The 17,533-nt window shown below is 38.2% G+C and overlaps 1 protein-coding gene across 3 annotated transcripts; it reads right to left on the minus strand.

The window, feature by feature from the left end:
- Positions 1 to 923: 923 nt before the first annotated feature.
- Positions 924 to 16,940, minus strand: LOC132165437 (chromatin modification-related protein EAF1 B-like). Of its 3 annotated transcripts, none has more exons than XM_059576005.1 (23): positions 16,561 to 16,940; positions 14,717 to 14,913; positions 14,562 to 14,616; positions 14,378 to 14,475; positions 12,800 to 14,255; positions 12,551 to 12,670; positions 12,065 to 12,340; positions 10,846 to 11,034; positions 10,474 to 10,554; positions 10,203 to 10,260; positions 9,612 to 10,123; positions 9,437 to 9,490; positions 8,508 to 8,565; positions 8,211 to 8,407; positions 8,044 to 8,097; positions 7,855 to 7,935; positions 7,514 to 7,651; positions 7,284 to 7,400; positions 6,479 to 6,579; positions 6,084 to 6,296; positions 5,610 to 5,991; positions 2,021 to 3,831; positions 924 to 1,455 (listed from the first exon to the last, which is right to left on the minus strand). In XM_059576005.1, the coding sequence occupies exons 2-22, from the start codon at positions 14,857 to 14,859 to the stop codon at positions 2,104 to 2,106; spliced, it is 6,111 nt and encodes a 2,036-aa protein (XP_059431988.1). In that variant the 5' UTR covers positions 14,860 to 14,913; positions 16,561 to 16,940; the 3' UTR covers positions 924 to 1,455; positions 2,021 to 2,103. The 3 variants fall into 3 exon arrangements, with proteins under 3 accessions (XP_059431988.1, XP_059431986.1, XP_059431987.1); XM_059576003.1 differs by having other exon boundaries at positions 12,059 to 12,340; XM_059576004.1 differs by lacking the exon at positions 16,561 to 16,940 and having other exon boundaries at positions 12,059 to 12,340; positions 14,717 to 14,925.
- Between the last annotated feature and the right edge of the window lie 593 nt (positions 16,941 to 17,533).

Here is a 17,533-nt window from a genome sequence, read left to right on the forward strand (position 1 = left end):
ATCACTAATTTAAATAAGAAAAAATTAAATTTACCCCTCTTAAACTGCCTACCTAATCTGCAATGTCTTTGTGCAATATAATGATCACTGGCAATTCAGAAGATCATCCATGAGTAAACATATTGTATTTTGTCAATGTAATGATCACAACTCCAGGCGGCACAGCAAGTCTTTAACATATCACTAAGACAAAGGAAAGACAGCCACAATTCTTTCAAAATTGGGAGCTAATCAAGTCAATTTAAATCCAGTTGGGTAATCACAAGTAGGGTAATAATTCTAGCTGGAAAAATAGAGCAATGCTGATTATGAATGCAAATATAGCGAAAGGAGTACCACTTACTAAATTAACAGAATTTTTCTTTTTACTACAAACAAAGACAAACTTATAACAAAAGGCTGAGGCTTCTTTTGTTTGACAATCATTACTTAAAAACGTGAACAACACAACTCCTCAAACCACATCAATGGTTTCCTTCGCTCAGCACTCAACTTCAATAACTTTTCACTGTAACAAGTCTGATTGGTATCTGTGGACTCTGAATAATAGAGTTAGTGTCCATCATTCTGAATTACATTCAACCCCAAGTAACATTACAGAACAGAATCCTGCCAAAATAATAATAATCTTACAAGCCATAACATCCCCCTCCCTTTTCAATTACACTGCAAAACCAAATGACAACTGTAACCAACTTTTAAATATAGTATCAAAGATGTACCAGATGAAGGTAAAGTGCTGATCAGTAGGGCCATAATTCTTACAAAGGCATATAAAAATTACATATTCTCATCATTATCAGTAGGAACACACTAACAAAGTATCCCATCAATGTAGAAGTGTCAATGAATCACTAAGTGTAAACCCTAATAACATTTATAAACAGACAAATATTGAAGCTTCAAGGGCTCGTTGCTCAATATACACGGCAGGAAAATGATACCCTGTTAAGGCTTGTGGCATTATATAAACTGAAAATAGTTACAAATTACAATAATTCCACAGGCGCACTGGGCAGCGACAAATGATTGATTGTTTTAACACCCTGACCACTGTGTACACCAGAAACCTTATATTCACAAAATTTTTGAAAGGCTTTTTGGCCATAACAATAATTGCTACCCCATTAATCTGAAAGGGTAATAATACATGCACTAATCTACTGGGGCAAAAAGGAATAGGACCCCTCTGCATGAGCAGGGAACCAGGAAAAGAGGGGGAAAAAAAAAAGAAAGTACAAGAAAAGGTGAGATAAGAACCCTGTACACATACCTCTATATCTATCTCTATCTTCCCAAAACTCTAAACCAGTGGTAATATACAAGATTTTCCCCCCAAAAAAAATGATGATAATGCCAGCCAATGTTGTTTCAATTAACTTTTTGATAGAACCTGCAAATGACGATCACCATCTCTTCTGTCCCGCAATGCGAATAAGGAATAACCCACTTCATCTGCATCAAAACACAACACATCAAATCAGCTTTTTCTTCAGCAAACTAAGAAAGCATTACCCAACAAATAACCAATTAGCAAAACAAAAAGAGAGATGAATGGGCAGACTATTGCAAAGTGGTCAAGCAGTCAAGCAACTCGAGAGTAATCCATCAAGAACAATTCCAACTATCAATTATATTTGGGACAAGATCACGAAAAAAAATCCCAAATCAATTTGACAAAGGTGAAAATAAAGCAGGTATATATACAAGCAAGAGTAAAGAGGCATCATCATGATATATATTCTGGATATTTCAAAGAATTGAGCAAAGTCTACGAAACAATTTCCAGCTATCACGATCTTTGTTTCAGGCCGGAAAAAAAAATGATGACTTTGTGATAAAATATGGAATTTAACTAGAAGCAATAAAATTGGACCACCAAAGCTCAAATGGTGCCTGCCTGCTCTTTCAATTTATATGCAAATGGCATATCAAATCTCTTCTTAACAATCAACTGGCTTAAGATCATACTTGCATATATCAGGCTACAGTGGCAGATGGAACTGAAAACCATAACTACCTGTACACTGCTGTTACAAGGGCATGCAGGACACAATCCTGGCAGGCCGACTGCTCTTGGAATGCTCAACCCACTAGATTGCTTCATTCCAGTTTAGAACTAGTGGGCCTCATGTACAAACTGCCTTGCCCTGCTTGCAGAAGCTGTGTTTGCTGGTGAGACTGCTGTTGTGGCTGAATATGTTGAGGTGATTGTTGTTCTTGTTTCTGTTGTTCTTGTGGCTGATACTGTTGTTGGGATGGGGGTGGTGGTGTTGGAGGTTGTTGCGGTGGTAGCTGAGGCTGCCACTGTGCTCCAACATTATGTCCATGTGGCGGAAAGCTACCTGATAACTGCCTTGGGCCTAAACCTGGACTAATAGGTGGCAATGGCTCACTTCCTGCTGGATTTGGAATTGGTGGGCTCCCAACGGAACTCACTTGGGTCGCCAAGTCAGGCAGATTAGAATCATATGCTGGCTCTGATGCCTTCCACGGAGAAGCAGTGCCAGAAGAAACAACAGGTACCACATCAGCTGAATCAATACAGGCCTGAGGCATTGCCGTGCTACAAATCACCTGAGAAGCATTATTCACGGCCTGCTGGTCAGCTTGAGCTAGATCAGTTTGAGATTTGTTCTGCAACTCAGAATTCACTTGACGATTCTGTTGGAGCATTCTCTGAACACTTGATTGAGTTTGATTAACCTGCTTTTGATGTGGCTGTGGCTGTGGTTGTAGCTGCATCTGCTGGTGGTTGGAAGCAACATTGGCTGAAGAAATAGTTTGATGGGAAGATGATAACATATGACCTGAAGGAACCAATGGAGACTGGCCTTGCGTGCTATTATCAGAATGAGTAGGCATCTGCTGCAGTTGCTTCGATGAAGGGGGGGCTGGAGCCGGATGTAGCTTTTGCTGCAGCTGGGAATGGTTCGAAGATTGAGAAGGAACCAATGGTTTAGATGGTTGAACTGGGTTTAGGCCAGAGCCAGAATATACGCCTTGACCTTGCATTACATGCATGATCTGCTCCCCTTTCTCTGGAGCTTGACTTCCTGGCGGCATTGAAAGGCCATTAAGATGAGAAGGATCAATGGGGAGGTTCTGTTGTACCAGCATGTTCCCTCTTCCTATTCCCTTCAAAAGTTTAGCCTGCTGTTGGGACTGTGCTTGTTGCCGTTGTTGAGGATGGTGCCTGCCAGATTGTTGAAATTGCTGCTGCTGCTGCTGCTGCTGTCGTTGCCGTTGCTTCCCCATCTGATTCGTCAACCCACTGGCACCAGGATTCCGGCTGAGGCCATGTTGTGGAAGTTGATGTTTCTGCTGGTGTTGAGACGATAAAGGAGTCATTGGGGAAGATGAAGTCACAGGTGTCAGAGATACTGGCTGAGATGAAATTTGGGATTGAATCTGGGAACTATTTTGAAGCGAAGATGATATGGGAAGTTGTGGCTGTGGCTGGACATGTGTCATCAAAGCATTAGATGCAGCAAACGGTGGCTGTTGCTGTTGCTGTTGCTGCTGCTGCAAATACCGCTGCTGCCTGTCTTTAGCAATTCGGATTGCATAGGCTTGATGCTGGGAACCTGTACCATGACTGGGGCCTTGAATATGAGGGTGATGACTGAGAGCATGGGACTGCTGTGGAGACATCTGATGTTGCTGCTGAGAGTGGCCCGCATATGGCTGAACAGGTGGTGAAGTTGTCTGATTAGAAAACGCCGAGCTCAGCCCATTGAAATGGGGCATTACTTGGCTGTTCCCTTGCGTTCCCTGCATCTGAAGCTCAGGAACCATCATTTGCCTTTGATGCTCCGGGTTATGAACAGGCTATAACACAAATACACATTCAATGACTACTGATTTGAAATATGTGGAAATAATAGAATACAGAGTACACAAGTTGGTAAACATTAGATGGGAGGAACGGGATGATTTTTCTTTTTCTTTTTCTTTTTTTTTTGGGGGGTGGGGGGTGTTGTTGGATTAGTGATTTAAATTTATGTAATGACAGAAGGTCATTCACCTAATTGATCCAAGATAAGTAATTCAAATCTCTAAAAGCCAGGTGAAATTACAAAGCCAAAACATGGTTAGAGACCCAAGAGATGCCTTAAATTTGTGGCTTATATCTCCAAGGCTGAAGTTTCAAAAATGTCAGATTCAGTGACATGAGGCACATTATTTCCCCCCAAAAGAAAATGTCAAATAACGCACATACACCTAAGCCAAAGAACTATATCTATTGCTATATTGGTAAGAACAAGAGTTATGCCAAGGGTAGAGGATTTGGCATCATTAGCATCGGTTTAGATTTCTTACCACTCGAAGGACACTTCCAAAAAAAAACAACCAAGAGGCCCGAGAATATCAAATGCCACTATTTTCAAACATCATTACCGCAACTACAGAAAAACCTCAGGTAATTCTCCGTGCAAAATTGTCTTGAAACTTCCTTAAATCTTCTTCTTCGGAAAATCTTAAAATAAATTAAACTAGCTTATTAGACTAATTTTACTATCTACATTAAATATTAAAGTTTCTTATAACCAACTCCCCCACTTTCAACACTCCTATTTCTCTATCATTCAACAGTCTTTCTTCCTATAAATAACTACCAACCTTTTTTATTTATAATAAATATCAATAATTTTATCTTGTATTCTCCCTGCGTACCCGAGGGCGTCTAATGCTTTTAATGATATCTCAATCACTTATCAAAAAAAAAATTTACATTTTCCCCAATTTTAAATTTATGCGCAAGTACTGCATGTGCACCACCATCTATTGTAAATAAATGTTATGGTCAAACATAATTGGAAATTCACATTTCTCCAAAGCTTACAAACATAGAAAAATAGTCATTACAGACTTGTTTACATGTAAAAATTTAGAGTACGTTATTATCTGTGGACCTCAACACACCAACCTAACTCATTCTGGATTCAGCATTATCGAAATTTCAAAGTGATTTATCAAAATTCTGATGAGAGATAGTGACATACGTCAACACTAGGAGGAATAATGAGCAGTAAGTACTGAAGTAGCCCAAGCCACAGTATATGTTCAAGTAAAGTCATTGGCATGCTCAGAGGAAAAGGTAAAAAAAATAAAAATAAAAAACCGAGGCATTGCTTTATTGCATTCATGATGTCTTAATAAAAGTAATAGGAGGCATTATTAATTCTGGACATCTCATTTTTAAAGAGAAAAATAGAACACATCTTACTAGAACTAAGAACAACATAGATATTAAACAAGTTCGCAAATAGAATCTTCAACAGTTTGGATTATTGGGTTTGCATTTACTAGTCCCAAGAAGTTTTACAAATCGGTAGGTGTGCATTGAATGCAGAACTAAATTGAGGAAAATTGTTGGTGGGGCAGCCTTGGGGTGAGTGTTGTGGATTTGATGTTGAACTATTTACACCCATTCAATCCTAGGGGAGGCTGGTACATTAATAGGCTTTAAAATTCTCAATCTTCCTCTTTACCGTTTAAATCAATTTTCTTGTGTGCACCCGCATGCACACAATAAAAAACCAAAACTAAATGCTACTATCAAAAGCAGCAATTGTAGCCTAGAAAATGTACTAGTTAAAACTCACCCGCATCATATGCAAAGTGTCACGAGGTCTTAACATAGAGTTCACTTGACCAGAACCAGGCCCGGAGTGCATAGTTACAGGGCTTGGCATGCCCCCCATACCGGAAGAATGCATGGTTCCAGAATTCAACATAGATGATGAGGCCACTCCTGGAAACCCTGGCCTTGATATTGGCATGCTTCGATTCATCCCACACATCATGCCCATACCATTTCCACCAGGAAGCATACGTACACCACGATCAGCCCCTGAAAGAGCCCCAGGAACAGACATGCTAGACTGCTGAATGTTTCTACCAGATAACATTTGATTGTATTGTTGCAATCTTTGCTGCTCATCAACTGGTAAAGATGAAGTTCTTGGAACATTATATCTGCCATCCCTGAAAGTACGCATAACGACCCACTTATGATGGTTTAAAAATAAATAATAAATAATAGGGCAGTAAACTCGAGCTATATAACAGAATACTACCTGACAGAAGCATTAAGTGGAGCAGATGGCGATGACAAGTTACTGCTATGTACCACACCGGAAGATCCTTGTAGTGCGGAATTTGCCCCAGAGGTAGGAAGTACTGCTGCAACAGCACTCTGATTTGATATTGCTAAACCACTCGGATGAGAACCTTGATAACCAAGGGGATGATCCGGGCTTGATGTAATTGCATCACAGAGATCAAGGGGCCTTCACGCAAACAACAAAAATAAAGCTAACATTGCACTTTCTTGCATAAGACAATTTACAATTACATATGGGTCAGGAATATGAGAAAATATAGAATACAAGTACTGATGTTAGTAGGCAGTAAGTTGGATAAAACAATTGCAGGCAACACCATTAATATGCAGAAAGGCACCAAAACTTACGTTAGAACACCTCCATTCAGGAGATTTGGGCAGACTTGGGAAATAGCAACTGCATGAGAATTGTGAACTGCGCCAGTTTGTTTTAGATCCTGGTTATCACTCTTCACAAGATACACGACAAATTTATAGTCAGGAAAGAATTTAAAAGTACTAAAGCATAAAGGTCAACTAAGATTGTTTTCAGGTCTTAAGCCTGTAATTTCCACAATCTGTGATATGATTTCACTTTATTAGCTAGCAAACCATCGTGGTCTATAAAGGTTTAGTAAGAATTTCATTTCAATCTCAAGGACAGACACAACAACCACCAAAACCTATACTAACTTCCACATGCAAAAATTTTAATGTGCATGAAAAGCATTACCATTAGAAGTGCAACGCATGCAGGCATTCCATAGAGCAGCAACAAGTAAACATTCAAACGAAAAGAAATGCAAAATGAATATGCTATATAATACCTATACTAGGAACCTGTAGTAGGAGATTAACCAAAAAATGACTCCTTAAAATATAGTATTCACCTCAACCTTGGAGCTCATATGGTGCATCCTAAGATGCATTCTGGTCTAACACATGTTGGAAGCTGGAAGACTCCAATATAAAAATGCATACCAAAAACAAAAGATTCTGCCTTTGAAGGAAACACAAATCAAGTTGTACTGATAAGGATAGGCATGCTACAGAAGCAGTAATAGTAACTGACTTCGGACTTCTATCAACCAGTTTTTTTTTTAATAAATACTTCTATCAACCAGTAAGGATTGGATTTTACAGAAACAACTAATGTGTACTTTAAATCACAAACCTGACTCCTCCGGTAATGTTGCTTCTGCCCAATCATAATTATTTTCTCAAAATGAGCCTTGATAGTATCCTCTTCCATTGGCCCCTGCAAACGTTGAAACAATTGTCTGGCACTGCCCTGCATGAGTGACACAAGACAAGACAATAAAATCAGCTAAAACAGTACACAAATGACATCCAATGCAGAGATAAATTTGATGTCAGTCTCAGAAAGGGTATCAAGATTCTTGCCTTTGGAATTCCTGGTAATGTAGATGGATAAGATTGAGAAGATCCTGAATCTTCAGCACTGTCAGCCCCATCCCCAGCATTCCTATCCATTAAAAGTTTGTGCCGCTCCTTGCACTCTTTAGGCTTACGAAAGATGCACTGCATATGTTGGACAAGTCAATGGGATTAGTGACCAAGAAAAAGATAAAATTGCCCAAAACTCTAAAAAATCATTATCAAATCACAGGAAAATAAAAGCATTTACCAATAGAACATAAAGCACCCCATGGTTTCAATAAGCTCCGGTGCATGATAGGACAGACCCAAAGACGAAATAAGTGAGGAATAAACCCAAAACTTACCTTAAACTGCAGAGTACTGTTGATAACATCACTTACAAGCTCCCAGTTAGGACCCATATCATGAACCAGGACAACAAGTGCCTAATGAAACAAAAAAAAATTAAAAAAATAAATAAAATAAAATCAGGTACCTAGTACTAGTACTAAAAACTCTAGAAATAACCAACAATAGAAGACAGCTACAATAACCTGATCTTCGAATAGCGACCATGGACTTCCAGAGCCAGACTGCCCAGGTGACATCTGCATAGAAGGTTTATTGCTCAAGTTCATAGGGGAAAAGAAAGTACATGTAAATTAGCAATAATGTGAAGAAGTTGTGAGAACACAGTCCAATAGTGCATCACAAAGAGTACCTTCAGTGCTTTAACTTTCCGGCCCCTATCCCGACCACCTATCAATTTAATGAATTTATTCGGGTTGGGCATATTACTCATTTGGGATGCTACAGGGGAAGGAATGGACCCACTCATAGGTGTAATGTTGTCAAAAGTATTATCTAGTGATTGCTTCAAAATCTTCGGCTTCTTGGCATTTGGTTGCCCATACAAACCTGCAGAGAAACATTTGAAAAAAAGGTTGATGAATATGAAGTAATATGTATGTTGTGAAACAAATTACCCAGGCTATTATGAAAGGAAAAAGAGCTTTACCACTTGTTCCATTCGATTCAAAATGGTGACCTTCCATTCTCTTCTTAGAATGATCCCTCTAAAAATCAAAAGGCACATAAAAGGATTTAAATACTACTCTAGAAAAGAGTTCACAAGATGCAGTATTAATTCAAAGAAAAATAAAGAGAAGACCAAAAACATTGAACAATCAAGTAAACTAGGGTCCCGAGAGTTTTAAGGCATTTATCTACCATGACGAGGAGTAAGTCCTAAAGTTTACCCTAGACACTGGATAATGAAACCTCAAAACTTGAACACCTTACTAAAATGAAAAACTAATTAACTAAAACAAAGGTGTCATAAGATGAACCTAAACAGGTGGAAAATGAAGTGTGAAAATTAATGCGACTCTAAGGGGGTGTTTGGCAAATGGGATGGCCTAAACACTGTAGTTGATGTAGATTGATGTGAAAAAAAGTAAGAATGTTTGGTATAAAAAAAATGAAAAAGTGGTATGGAAAAGTGAAAAAGTTTTGTTTTGTAGTGATTTTTTTATTTGAATAATAATAAAAAGTGAATGATTTGATATTAAAAGTGAAAAAGTTAGAATGTTTTGATGTTGATTTTTTTGGGAAATGGTGATGAACAGTGTTTAGCCCATCCCCATCCCCATTACCAAACAAACCCTAAAATAGCTTCTCATAGGCCAAGGAAGGCGTCAAGTATTGAAATTATGTAGGCAAAGACCCAGGCATAGTCAGACTTCAGCAGATCATAAATGCAATTCTTCCCCATAGCATGAATTCCAAATTATTTAAAGCCAGAAGGTCCACTTTAGTATGAATTAAAAGGAAAAATGAAGATTCAAACATATGCAGCTACTTTATTCGAGGGACAGAACAAAGATCACCTGTTCATTTAAAAAAAAAAAGAATCAGATTGATAAAATATCAAACTACTTCATTCACCTGTTCATTAAGAATGGAAGAATCCATCTGCCATCCCAGTTCATATGTGGAACCCTGCAAGAATATAGACTTTAAGCAACTTAACAGAGAAGGAGCAAAAATAGAAAGAAATATATCCATAATTTCCCAGGTATAAGAAAGCCCTTGGTGTCTGCTGGTAGGAGTTCTTATGTACCAGATGCTTTGCCTTCTTCTTCTTTTTAAGCTTTATTGATGTTTCTGCACAGTCATATGGCAACTGCTTTTCAAAGTCCCCAACTGACTCAACCTCCACACTTTTCTGGATCTGGGATCCACCATGCAAAGTACTCTGGTCATCCTGACAGGAATTAGTATCTCCACTTGAAGCATCTGTCTTAACTTGAGCCTGCATATTCCCAGTTGCTCCTGTACTGAAAGGACTCAAAACCCTTTGCCTTGTAGCAGTGCGCATGCGTTTTGTAGGAATTGAACCAACATTAAGACTAGCAGGCCTTTTTCCTATCATCATTGACTGCTGATTTCCAGTTGTGCAGTATGGCATATCGGCTCCCACTTCATATGATCTCGAAGTGTATGATTTCATCAAGATTTTCCTTTTCTTCTGGGCAAATTTTGATGACTTGCTACCTTCGAAGGCTCCAGGCAAAGAAAACGTGCTCGTTTCTCCTTCATCCTCGTCGTACGCATTCTCTTCATATCCATAATCTAAATTTAAAAATCAACTTTGTAAGGATCACTAGATTGATCAACAAGAACTGCTGTATTACAATAGTCTCAACAATACCTGCTACAGCATCATATGTTGATGTGTCAACTTCTTCTTGCATGCTACTCCCAGTTTTCTGAGATAATTCAATTCACTCATGTAAAGGAAATGGTTGCAAAAGAAACTCTACTCAAGTATAATACTGTCTTGCATCAATTAAAACATGAAAATCATCGTACACATATGGAAACAAATGAATAATTTTCTTTGCAAAAGATAAACATACACAGGCAACCAACTCACAATATAAGCATGCATTGAACAATCATTTTGACGGAAAATTATTTACCTCTGACTGTAGCAGATGAGACTCAATAGATTTTCTGTAGATTTCCGTTGCACCAGAGGGAACGGAATAGAACAGGGTTTCCTGCCAAGGCAGAAACTTAAAAGTGTAATATATCCAAAAGGCATCATTGATTAAATATGTGAAAGATGTGTAAAATAAGTGAATGCTTAAGAGTCATGCCGTATAACATATGGCAAGTTCATGTTAAGCCATCTAGAAGGCTTTTCAACTATAACTAACCTACTTGTGAATAACAGGGTATGTGTGTGCATGTGTGCGTGTGTTAGAGAGAGCAAGAGAGAGAGAGAGGTACAGAAGGAGGGAGACTCTTGGCAAAAGAAAAATCGATAGTTAATGAAACTTGGATCATACTTCTGTAAGATGATCCTCCCACGACATTTCCACAGTTCCTAAATCAGATATCCTGTCAGGAGTTGATGGTGCTTCCGCTTGAAGAGGACCAACAGAGCTGTTATATTTCAGAAATCTCACTGCATATCCCAGTACAGCAGTTGCAGGATTTTTTCTGGGATACTGAGTCCCTAATTCTTGGCTTCGCTCCTGCCCAGGACCAAAATAGATATCAATAACATATAGTACACAAACCCACACCAAAAAAAATAAAAAAATACATATAATACACAAAGGTAAGAAATTTGCTTCCTGCCCAGAACCACACAGTTATCAATAGAATGGCAAAGAGAAAACATTTGTAATTAAGACAGTAATATATCCGCTCCAAAGTAGGGGGGGGGGAGGTGGAGAAAGGGGAATGACGAAGACATTTAAATTAGCATTTTTCAACAAAAGAACACAGCTATTGGAAAAACAGAAGACTGCTCATCTTAAAATATAAGGCCACTGTTACAAAAAAATATATATATATATATAAGGCCACTGCTCCTGATAACAAGCAGTTCTAAAGCTAGAAAATACACACTCAAAATCAAACATCCAGGCACACATCTCATCCAAGTACTAAAGGATGAAATATCCAAAAGGTTAGGTGGTTCATATGCCTCTAAAACAAGTGATTTTTAAGGATAAGGAACATGTGCTGCAGTACATCCCAACTACTTCTTGCAAGTTTATGTAGTTCCAAATGCAAGAAAAGCAGATTTTTTTTTTTTTGTGCAGGTCCAAAAGAAATATCTCAACATTTATCCTCACCTCTAATAACCAAATGAGCACTTAACAGAAAATAAACCGCTATTCTGTGTTTTTATGGCAAAGGCTATCTGCATACTGTCATAAATACATGCCTCCATTTTCCCCTCCACCATCTCGTCTCCATTTTGTAAAATATTATCTCCCTTTAAATTCATCAAGTATGTATAACTTGATATCTTAAGAGGTCCTAAAAACTGAAAACATAGAACCATACCACTGACCCCACATTTTAGTATTAATATGTGATAATATAAACAGAACATTAGAAAGGACACACCTACCAACAATACACTGGACAATGAACAGTTGCTGAATATTTAACACGCAAGTAGGCAAAACAATTTATATAACGTTGAATTACAATCATCACATAGACCAAAGTATTGACCAGAAAAGAAGGTCTCAAGTAAATAACCAGCACCATATCAGATTCACCAATCTTGTCCTTAGAAACTTCATTCCCATCAGCGCTCCTTGATCCAACCAAACTATACTTGCAGTTCTTTTGACTAACATTTGGATCATCCCTATTTAGAAGCACCTCTGCTGAACTCCAAAACTGTGTGACGGCCTTTGCTAAGGTGTGAGCAACTCTTTTTAGCTCACAAAATTGATTTTGTTGTTCAAATCTCAACCGTGAAGTAAAAGCAGCCCGATAACATATTTGAGCAGCAGCATTTATCTTCCAAAGACGCTCCTACAAGATATAATAAGAGAAAAAGGAAAGTTTACAGCAGGGACAAAGCTGGATATGGTAAATCACAGTAAGTTTTGATTTTAAAAAAAACTTATACTCAAAATGTGCTAGATATATGAATACCAGAGAAGACAATCTTCTAGAGAGAAAAAAAAGGTTAACATCAAGCAGAAAAAAAATCGACAGAATAGAGTTTCCAGAAAATAAGACCTGCGCAAAATCATTTGCCAACCATGCCATTTCCTCAAGGACAAAGTCCCATTGAGATTTTCGCCGATGCTCCAAATATAAAGTACGAACAGATAACTCTGCAATTCTCTTACGCTTAGCCTGTTTACTACATTATGTAAGTCCTCTATAGCTTCATTAAAAAAATTAAAAAAAGAAGAAGAAAGAAACAGTTCCAACAAAGTTTGACAATAAAAGGTCATACACCATAACAGAAGGTAAATTAAGAACCTCTATAATCCGTGCCTCTTCCAGAATAGAATCTTCATGTGCCTTGTCTGCCAATTTTAGACTGTTACCAGAACATGTTTGAGGTTCAGGGGCAGCAGAAGCATCCATCCCCGACAAAGCAGCCCCTGGAAGCTCACGGTTGGAGATATCCATGCGTTCCTGAAGTCCACCAGTGCCAATGTTTTCCTTGCTGGGGTTGGAATTATCAACCAACACATCATCCACTTTTCCCTCAGTTTCTGATGCGGTATGTTCATTTTGTTGCACTCCCTCAACGTTGGAAGGATATTTTACCTCATTTTGCAATTCAGATCTATTTAAGTGCATATCTTCCTCAACTTCAACAACACTACCATTGCCAGAGTGATTTTGATAAACAGAATCATGACAGGCATCAATAATAGGACCACTATCAACAGCCTTGGTCTCACTGGTTTTGTCAATAGCCTTAGTATCATTCTTCTTGTCAACACTGTTGGACTCGTTCTTTTCTTTGACCACTTCACAACCTGCTAAATTTATTGTCTCTTCAAAATTTGAAGTTTGCTCCATAGTGTTCCCATTAGATACAACTTTTCTTGTATTAGTACACATGTCACTATCATTATTTACATCTAAGCCTAGGCTAGCTTGGGTGGAAGAGCACTCTGGATCTAAACCCTTTGTGCCTAATGCTGCATTGCTATTTTGACCTTCATTAAGTATGCTTTTTCTATCTATTTTGATGCTGCTAAAGCCATTCAGCTGACCAGAACTAGTTTCGTTCTCATCTTTTGTTGTAGTTGCACAAGGCGAATGTTCAAAACCAGCTGAAACTACCTGATGCCTTTCTCCAACAAGATCAGGTACCCCAGAAGCCATATCAATAGTAGTTTGCTGAGAACTGACTTGAGAAGGTTGATCATGTTGGTTATCCCTCAAGTTTTTCGGAGCCTTAATATCCAACTTACCTTCGGGCAGGCTACGACCAGGAGTCCCTAGAGCCCGCACACCATCTAAGTCCGTATCCAACTGATTATCGGAAGATACAATTTTAGAAACCAGATCACCATTTGAACTAGCAGACTTGGGATTAGAAACAGAAGGTATATTCTGGTCCTTTGCGTTGTTTGTTTCGGACATCATCCCCTTTCCATCCCTTCCGCGAGCACCATCACGGATTGGGTGTCTAGACCTATTCCTTCGAGCATATGGGCGAACAATTGCCGAATCTTCAGATTCCTTGGCGTTTTGACTCCCATCCATCTGGGAAGACTGTTCTGATGGAGCAATGTTATTCCTTCTACTAGGTTGTATAGAGCTCCTTTCAGCTTCAAGTAACTCATTTTCACCATCAAAAAGTAACAGATTATCAGCACTATTGGGTTCGCAAACTGCAGGAACCCCTGGTCTACCACTACTCTCAACAGAATCCCCATGAGGTGAGGCAGCCAACGCAAAACTACCTTTCGCTTCACTACAATAACACAAAAACAAAAAAAACAAAAAAAGAGATGAAAAATTATTAGAACAAACCTATTCATTCAGATATAATGCCAATCCATGACCCACAAATGCACAAAGACAAAAAGAATCTACCTGGTCACAATTTGTTCTGGATGCTGATCAGTGAGCGAAGTAGACTGGACGCTTACCGAAGCTGCATTCCCAAACTTAAAGTCCAAAGGATTGCCACCCTGAATGTCAGAAACACTTAAGGTGATTATAATTCACAAAAAAAAGGAGTCCAAATAATAGCAAGTGAAAGATCAAATTGCCATACTTTCTCAAGAAATTCTAACTCCCTTCTTCTTTCCTCGCGAACATCATATTCCTGCCTGTCATTAACAAGTAAAATATATTTTTTTAGTACAAAATGGAGAGCAGAAAATCAATCCAGATAAGGAAATTAGACACAAAGGAGCACGCCAGTATCACCTAAGCGCTGCTTGAGCCCTCTCAATTGCTGCTCGGCGTGGAGAGGTTTTCAAACCAACACCAACCCCGCCGTCAACAACTCCACCCATGGAATCAACCTCAGCATTTACGAGGAGGCCAGAGCCAGAGCTACATCCATGCATACCTACCTTAATATCTACAATCCTTTCCCTCCCATCTATTCAATACTCCACAAGCTTGTGATAGCAAAAGAGTAAGAAACTCATATGAGAATGAAGAAGCTGCTAAATAATAAAAGCAAAATGTGAACATACCAGCAATAAATAAATTCTTTCTCCTAAAACAAATACAAAATGTTGTTATCAAATCAAGCGCCCTGGGTATAGATATCCTGGATCAAGTGAAGATTCAAGTCTGCATAAATTCACAGGGTGGGAAACGGCATATGTTGACTGATATTACACCATTGTAGTCACTCAAGCATGGGATTTTTTACATATAGATAAACATAACTCACGCACCCAAGCAGAATTGAACCTATTGCCACATCACAGTGCTCCACTAATTTTAAAGGGAGGAGATACCATTTATTCTAAAAACCACTGGAACTCGACACTTAGGATTTGTACATAAATACTTGCAGACAGAAAACCAACACACAATTTTAAAAATAAATGTAAAAGTTTGGGAGTTAACAAACAATGACATGAACTTAGAAAACAACATATTGGGAGATCATACAATGCCAACCCCTAGCATCATCTCACATCAGCTGTGTTAATCAATATATTCAACCAGATAGTAAGTGTTGAATGAATATCAGAAATTTGTACAAGTCCAAACATCTGTCAGCAGCTTTTACAAAGTTTCTAAATTTTCACTTCAGAATAGGAAGTGAACTCATAGAAGGATTCCACTTAAACATCAAAACACAAGCATTTCTTTCAATATGATTTACAATACAAGAGGGCTAAAACATTTTGGCTCAAAATCCTTTATCACAACTTGAAAATCATGAAATGAAAATTGTCTACATGGTCATGGTGACCATGCAGAAATGAAATGCTTCAAAAGTAACAGCTAGCACAACCATACCAAATCTACCAGTAATGCATATATCTCCTAGCAACCTATTATGTTGAACTTGAAGTAAGACAAGCATATTGAAGTCAATAGGTATATTAAAAGAAACTTGAGAAGAAAAAAAAAAGTGTTACGGAGCTGGAGCTTCTAACTATGACAAATGCCCTGCTTACTCTTTAACTATTTGTTTACACATAATAAAGAAATGATTTTAAAGAACAAGATATAGCACTGGCTTAATAATCCACCGCTAACCACAAACCAATGTCAGCCCAAGCAAGAAGCATTTAACAGGTTCAATCAACTCAATGTCAAATCATGGTAATGAATAACTGGGAACAAGAGTTATTCCAATTATAAATACTCTGTACTACACCAACTTACATGCATATGAGCAACAAATGCATGTAACAGCCTTGCCCGCCAATGACTTTCCTTCAAATTCACATACGGGCACCTTAGAAAAATCCATAAAAAGTACCAAAATCACTAGCGTACCACTTAAACATACACCCTACTACGTTTCCCCAAATGGGAACACCAAGTTCTGACATTCAATACAATATTAATGCAAAATGCTCACGAACAAACACGACTAGCTGCATAAACCTTCAAGCATTCAATCACAATGCACAACACAATCACAACAGAGAAGAGAATTCACACTAATTGCGTCCAAAAGATTAAAAAAAAACCCCTAATGCCATTCAACCCCCAGCAGAAATGCACAAATTTCAAAATTCTAGGGTTTCATAAGCACGAGGAAGAAAACCTAACGCCAAAATAGCAACAAAAAGTACCTGAATTGGGACCAGAGTCGAGAAATTGGGAACACCTTCTCTCTCCTAGGGTTTTGAACGACGAACCCTATTCCCTAACGAATTAACACGAATTTGCCCTAGAACGCGAGACGTCCCCGCAAATGTCAGCCATGAAAGACGTCGCTGAGTCTCTCTCTCTCTCTTTCTCTCTATCCCTCTCTCTAATTTCTAGGGTTTCGTTTCGTTTTCTCGCTCGCTATGGCGTACAGGTTTTGGTTTTGGTTTGGTTGTGCTCGGGGGGGTGTGGGGGAGACTATGCTACCTCTGCGAGAGTTGTGGGCTGGGCATGAAGAAGAAGACGACGAAGAAGAGGGCTTTGATCAAATTGGACGTTTCAATTTGGGCTTTTTATTATTACTCCATAAATATTGGTGCTTCTAACTTTCCTTTAATTTTTCTAATACGACTCTGATATTGGTTTTTTTTTGTGTTAAGAGATTTACTTTGATGGGGGGAGGGTGGGCTGATGAGGAAGATGAAACTAGCTAGTTAGGGGGGGAAGTGACGGTTATGCCACATTAATATTTCTGTCACGTCATTGGGTTTTCACATTTATTCTTTAATATCATATATTATATAATATTATTATATATTTATATATATTGATGATGGGTGTTTTGGTAATCTTGCAGAATTTCATTTCTACTTTCATGCCTATGGAAAATTACTTCTGTATAGTCAAAATTACCTAATAAAGTCCCGGTACAAGAATTTTTCCCTCGTGAATTTATGAAATCGATAATCCCTCGTGTACCGTGGAGGTGAAAGATAAAACTTTTTACCCTTTTTTAAAAAAATAACTTTCCTTACTTGGCCTAATTTTTTAGAAGGATAAATTTAGGTCATTTGGTAAAGTTTTGGAAAGTATTTTAGATTTTGAGTTTTAAAAATATAATAATTTTTATAGGAACTTGGCATTAACCATATTATTTGTACCTTCGAATAAAAAAAT

This window comes from Corylus avellana, chromosome ca11, assembly GCF_901000735.1.
Source record: "Corylus avellana chromosome ca11, CavTom2PMs-1.0".
In the NCBI taxonomy this organism is placed as follows: domain Eukaryota; kingdom Viridiplantae; phylum Streptophyta; class Magnoliopsida; order Fagales; family Betulaceae; genus Corylus; species Corylus avellana.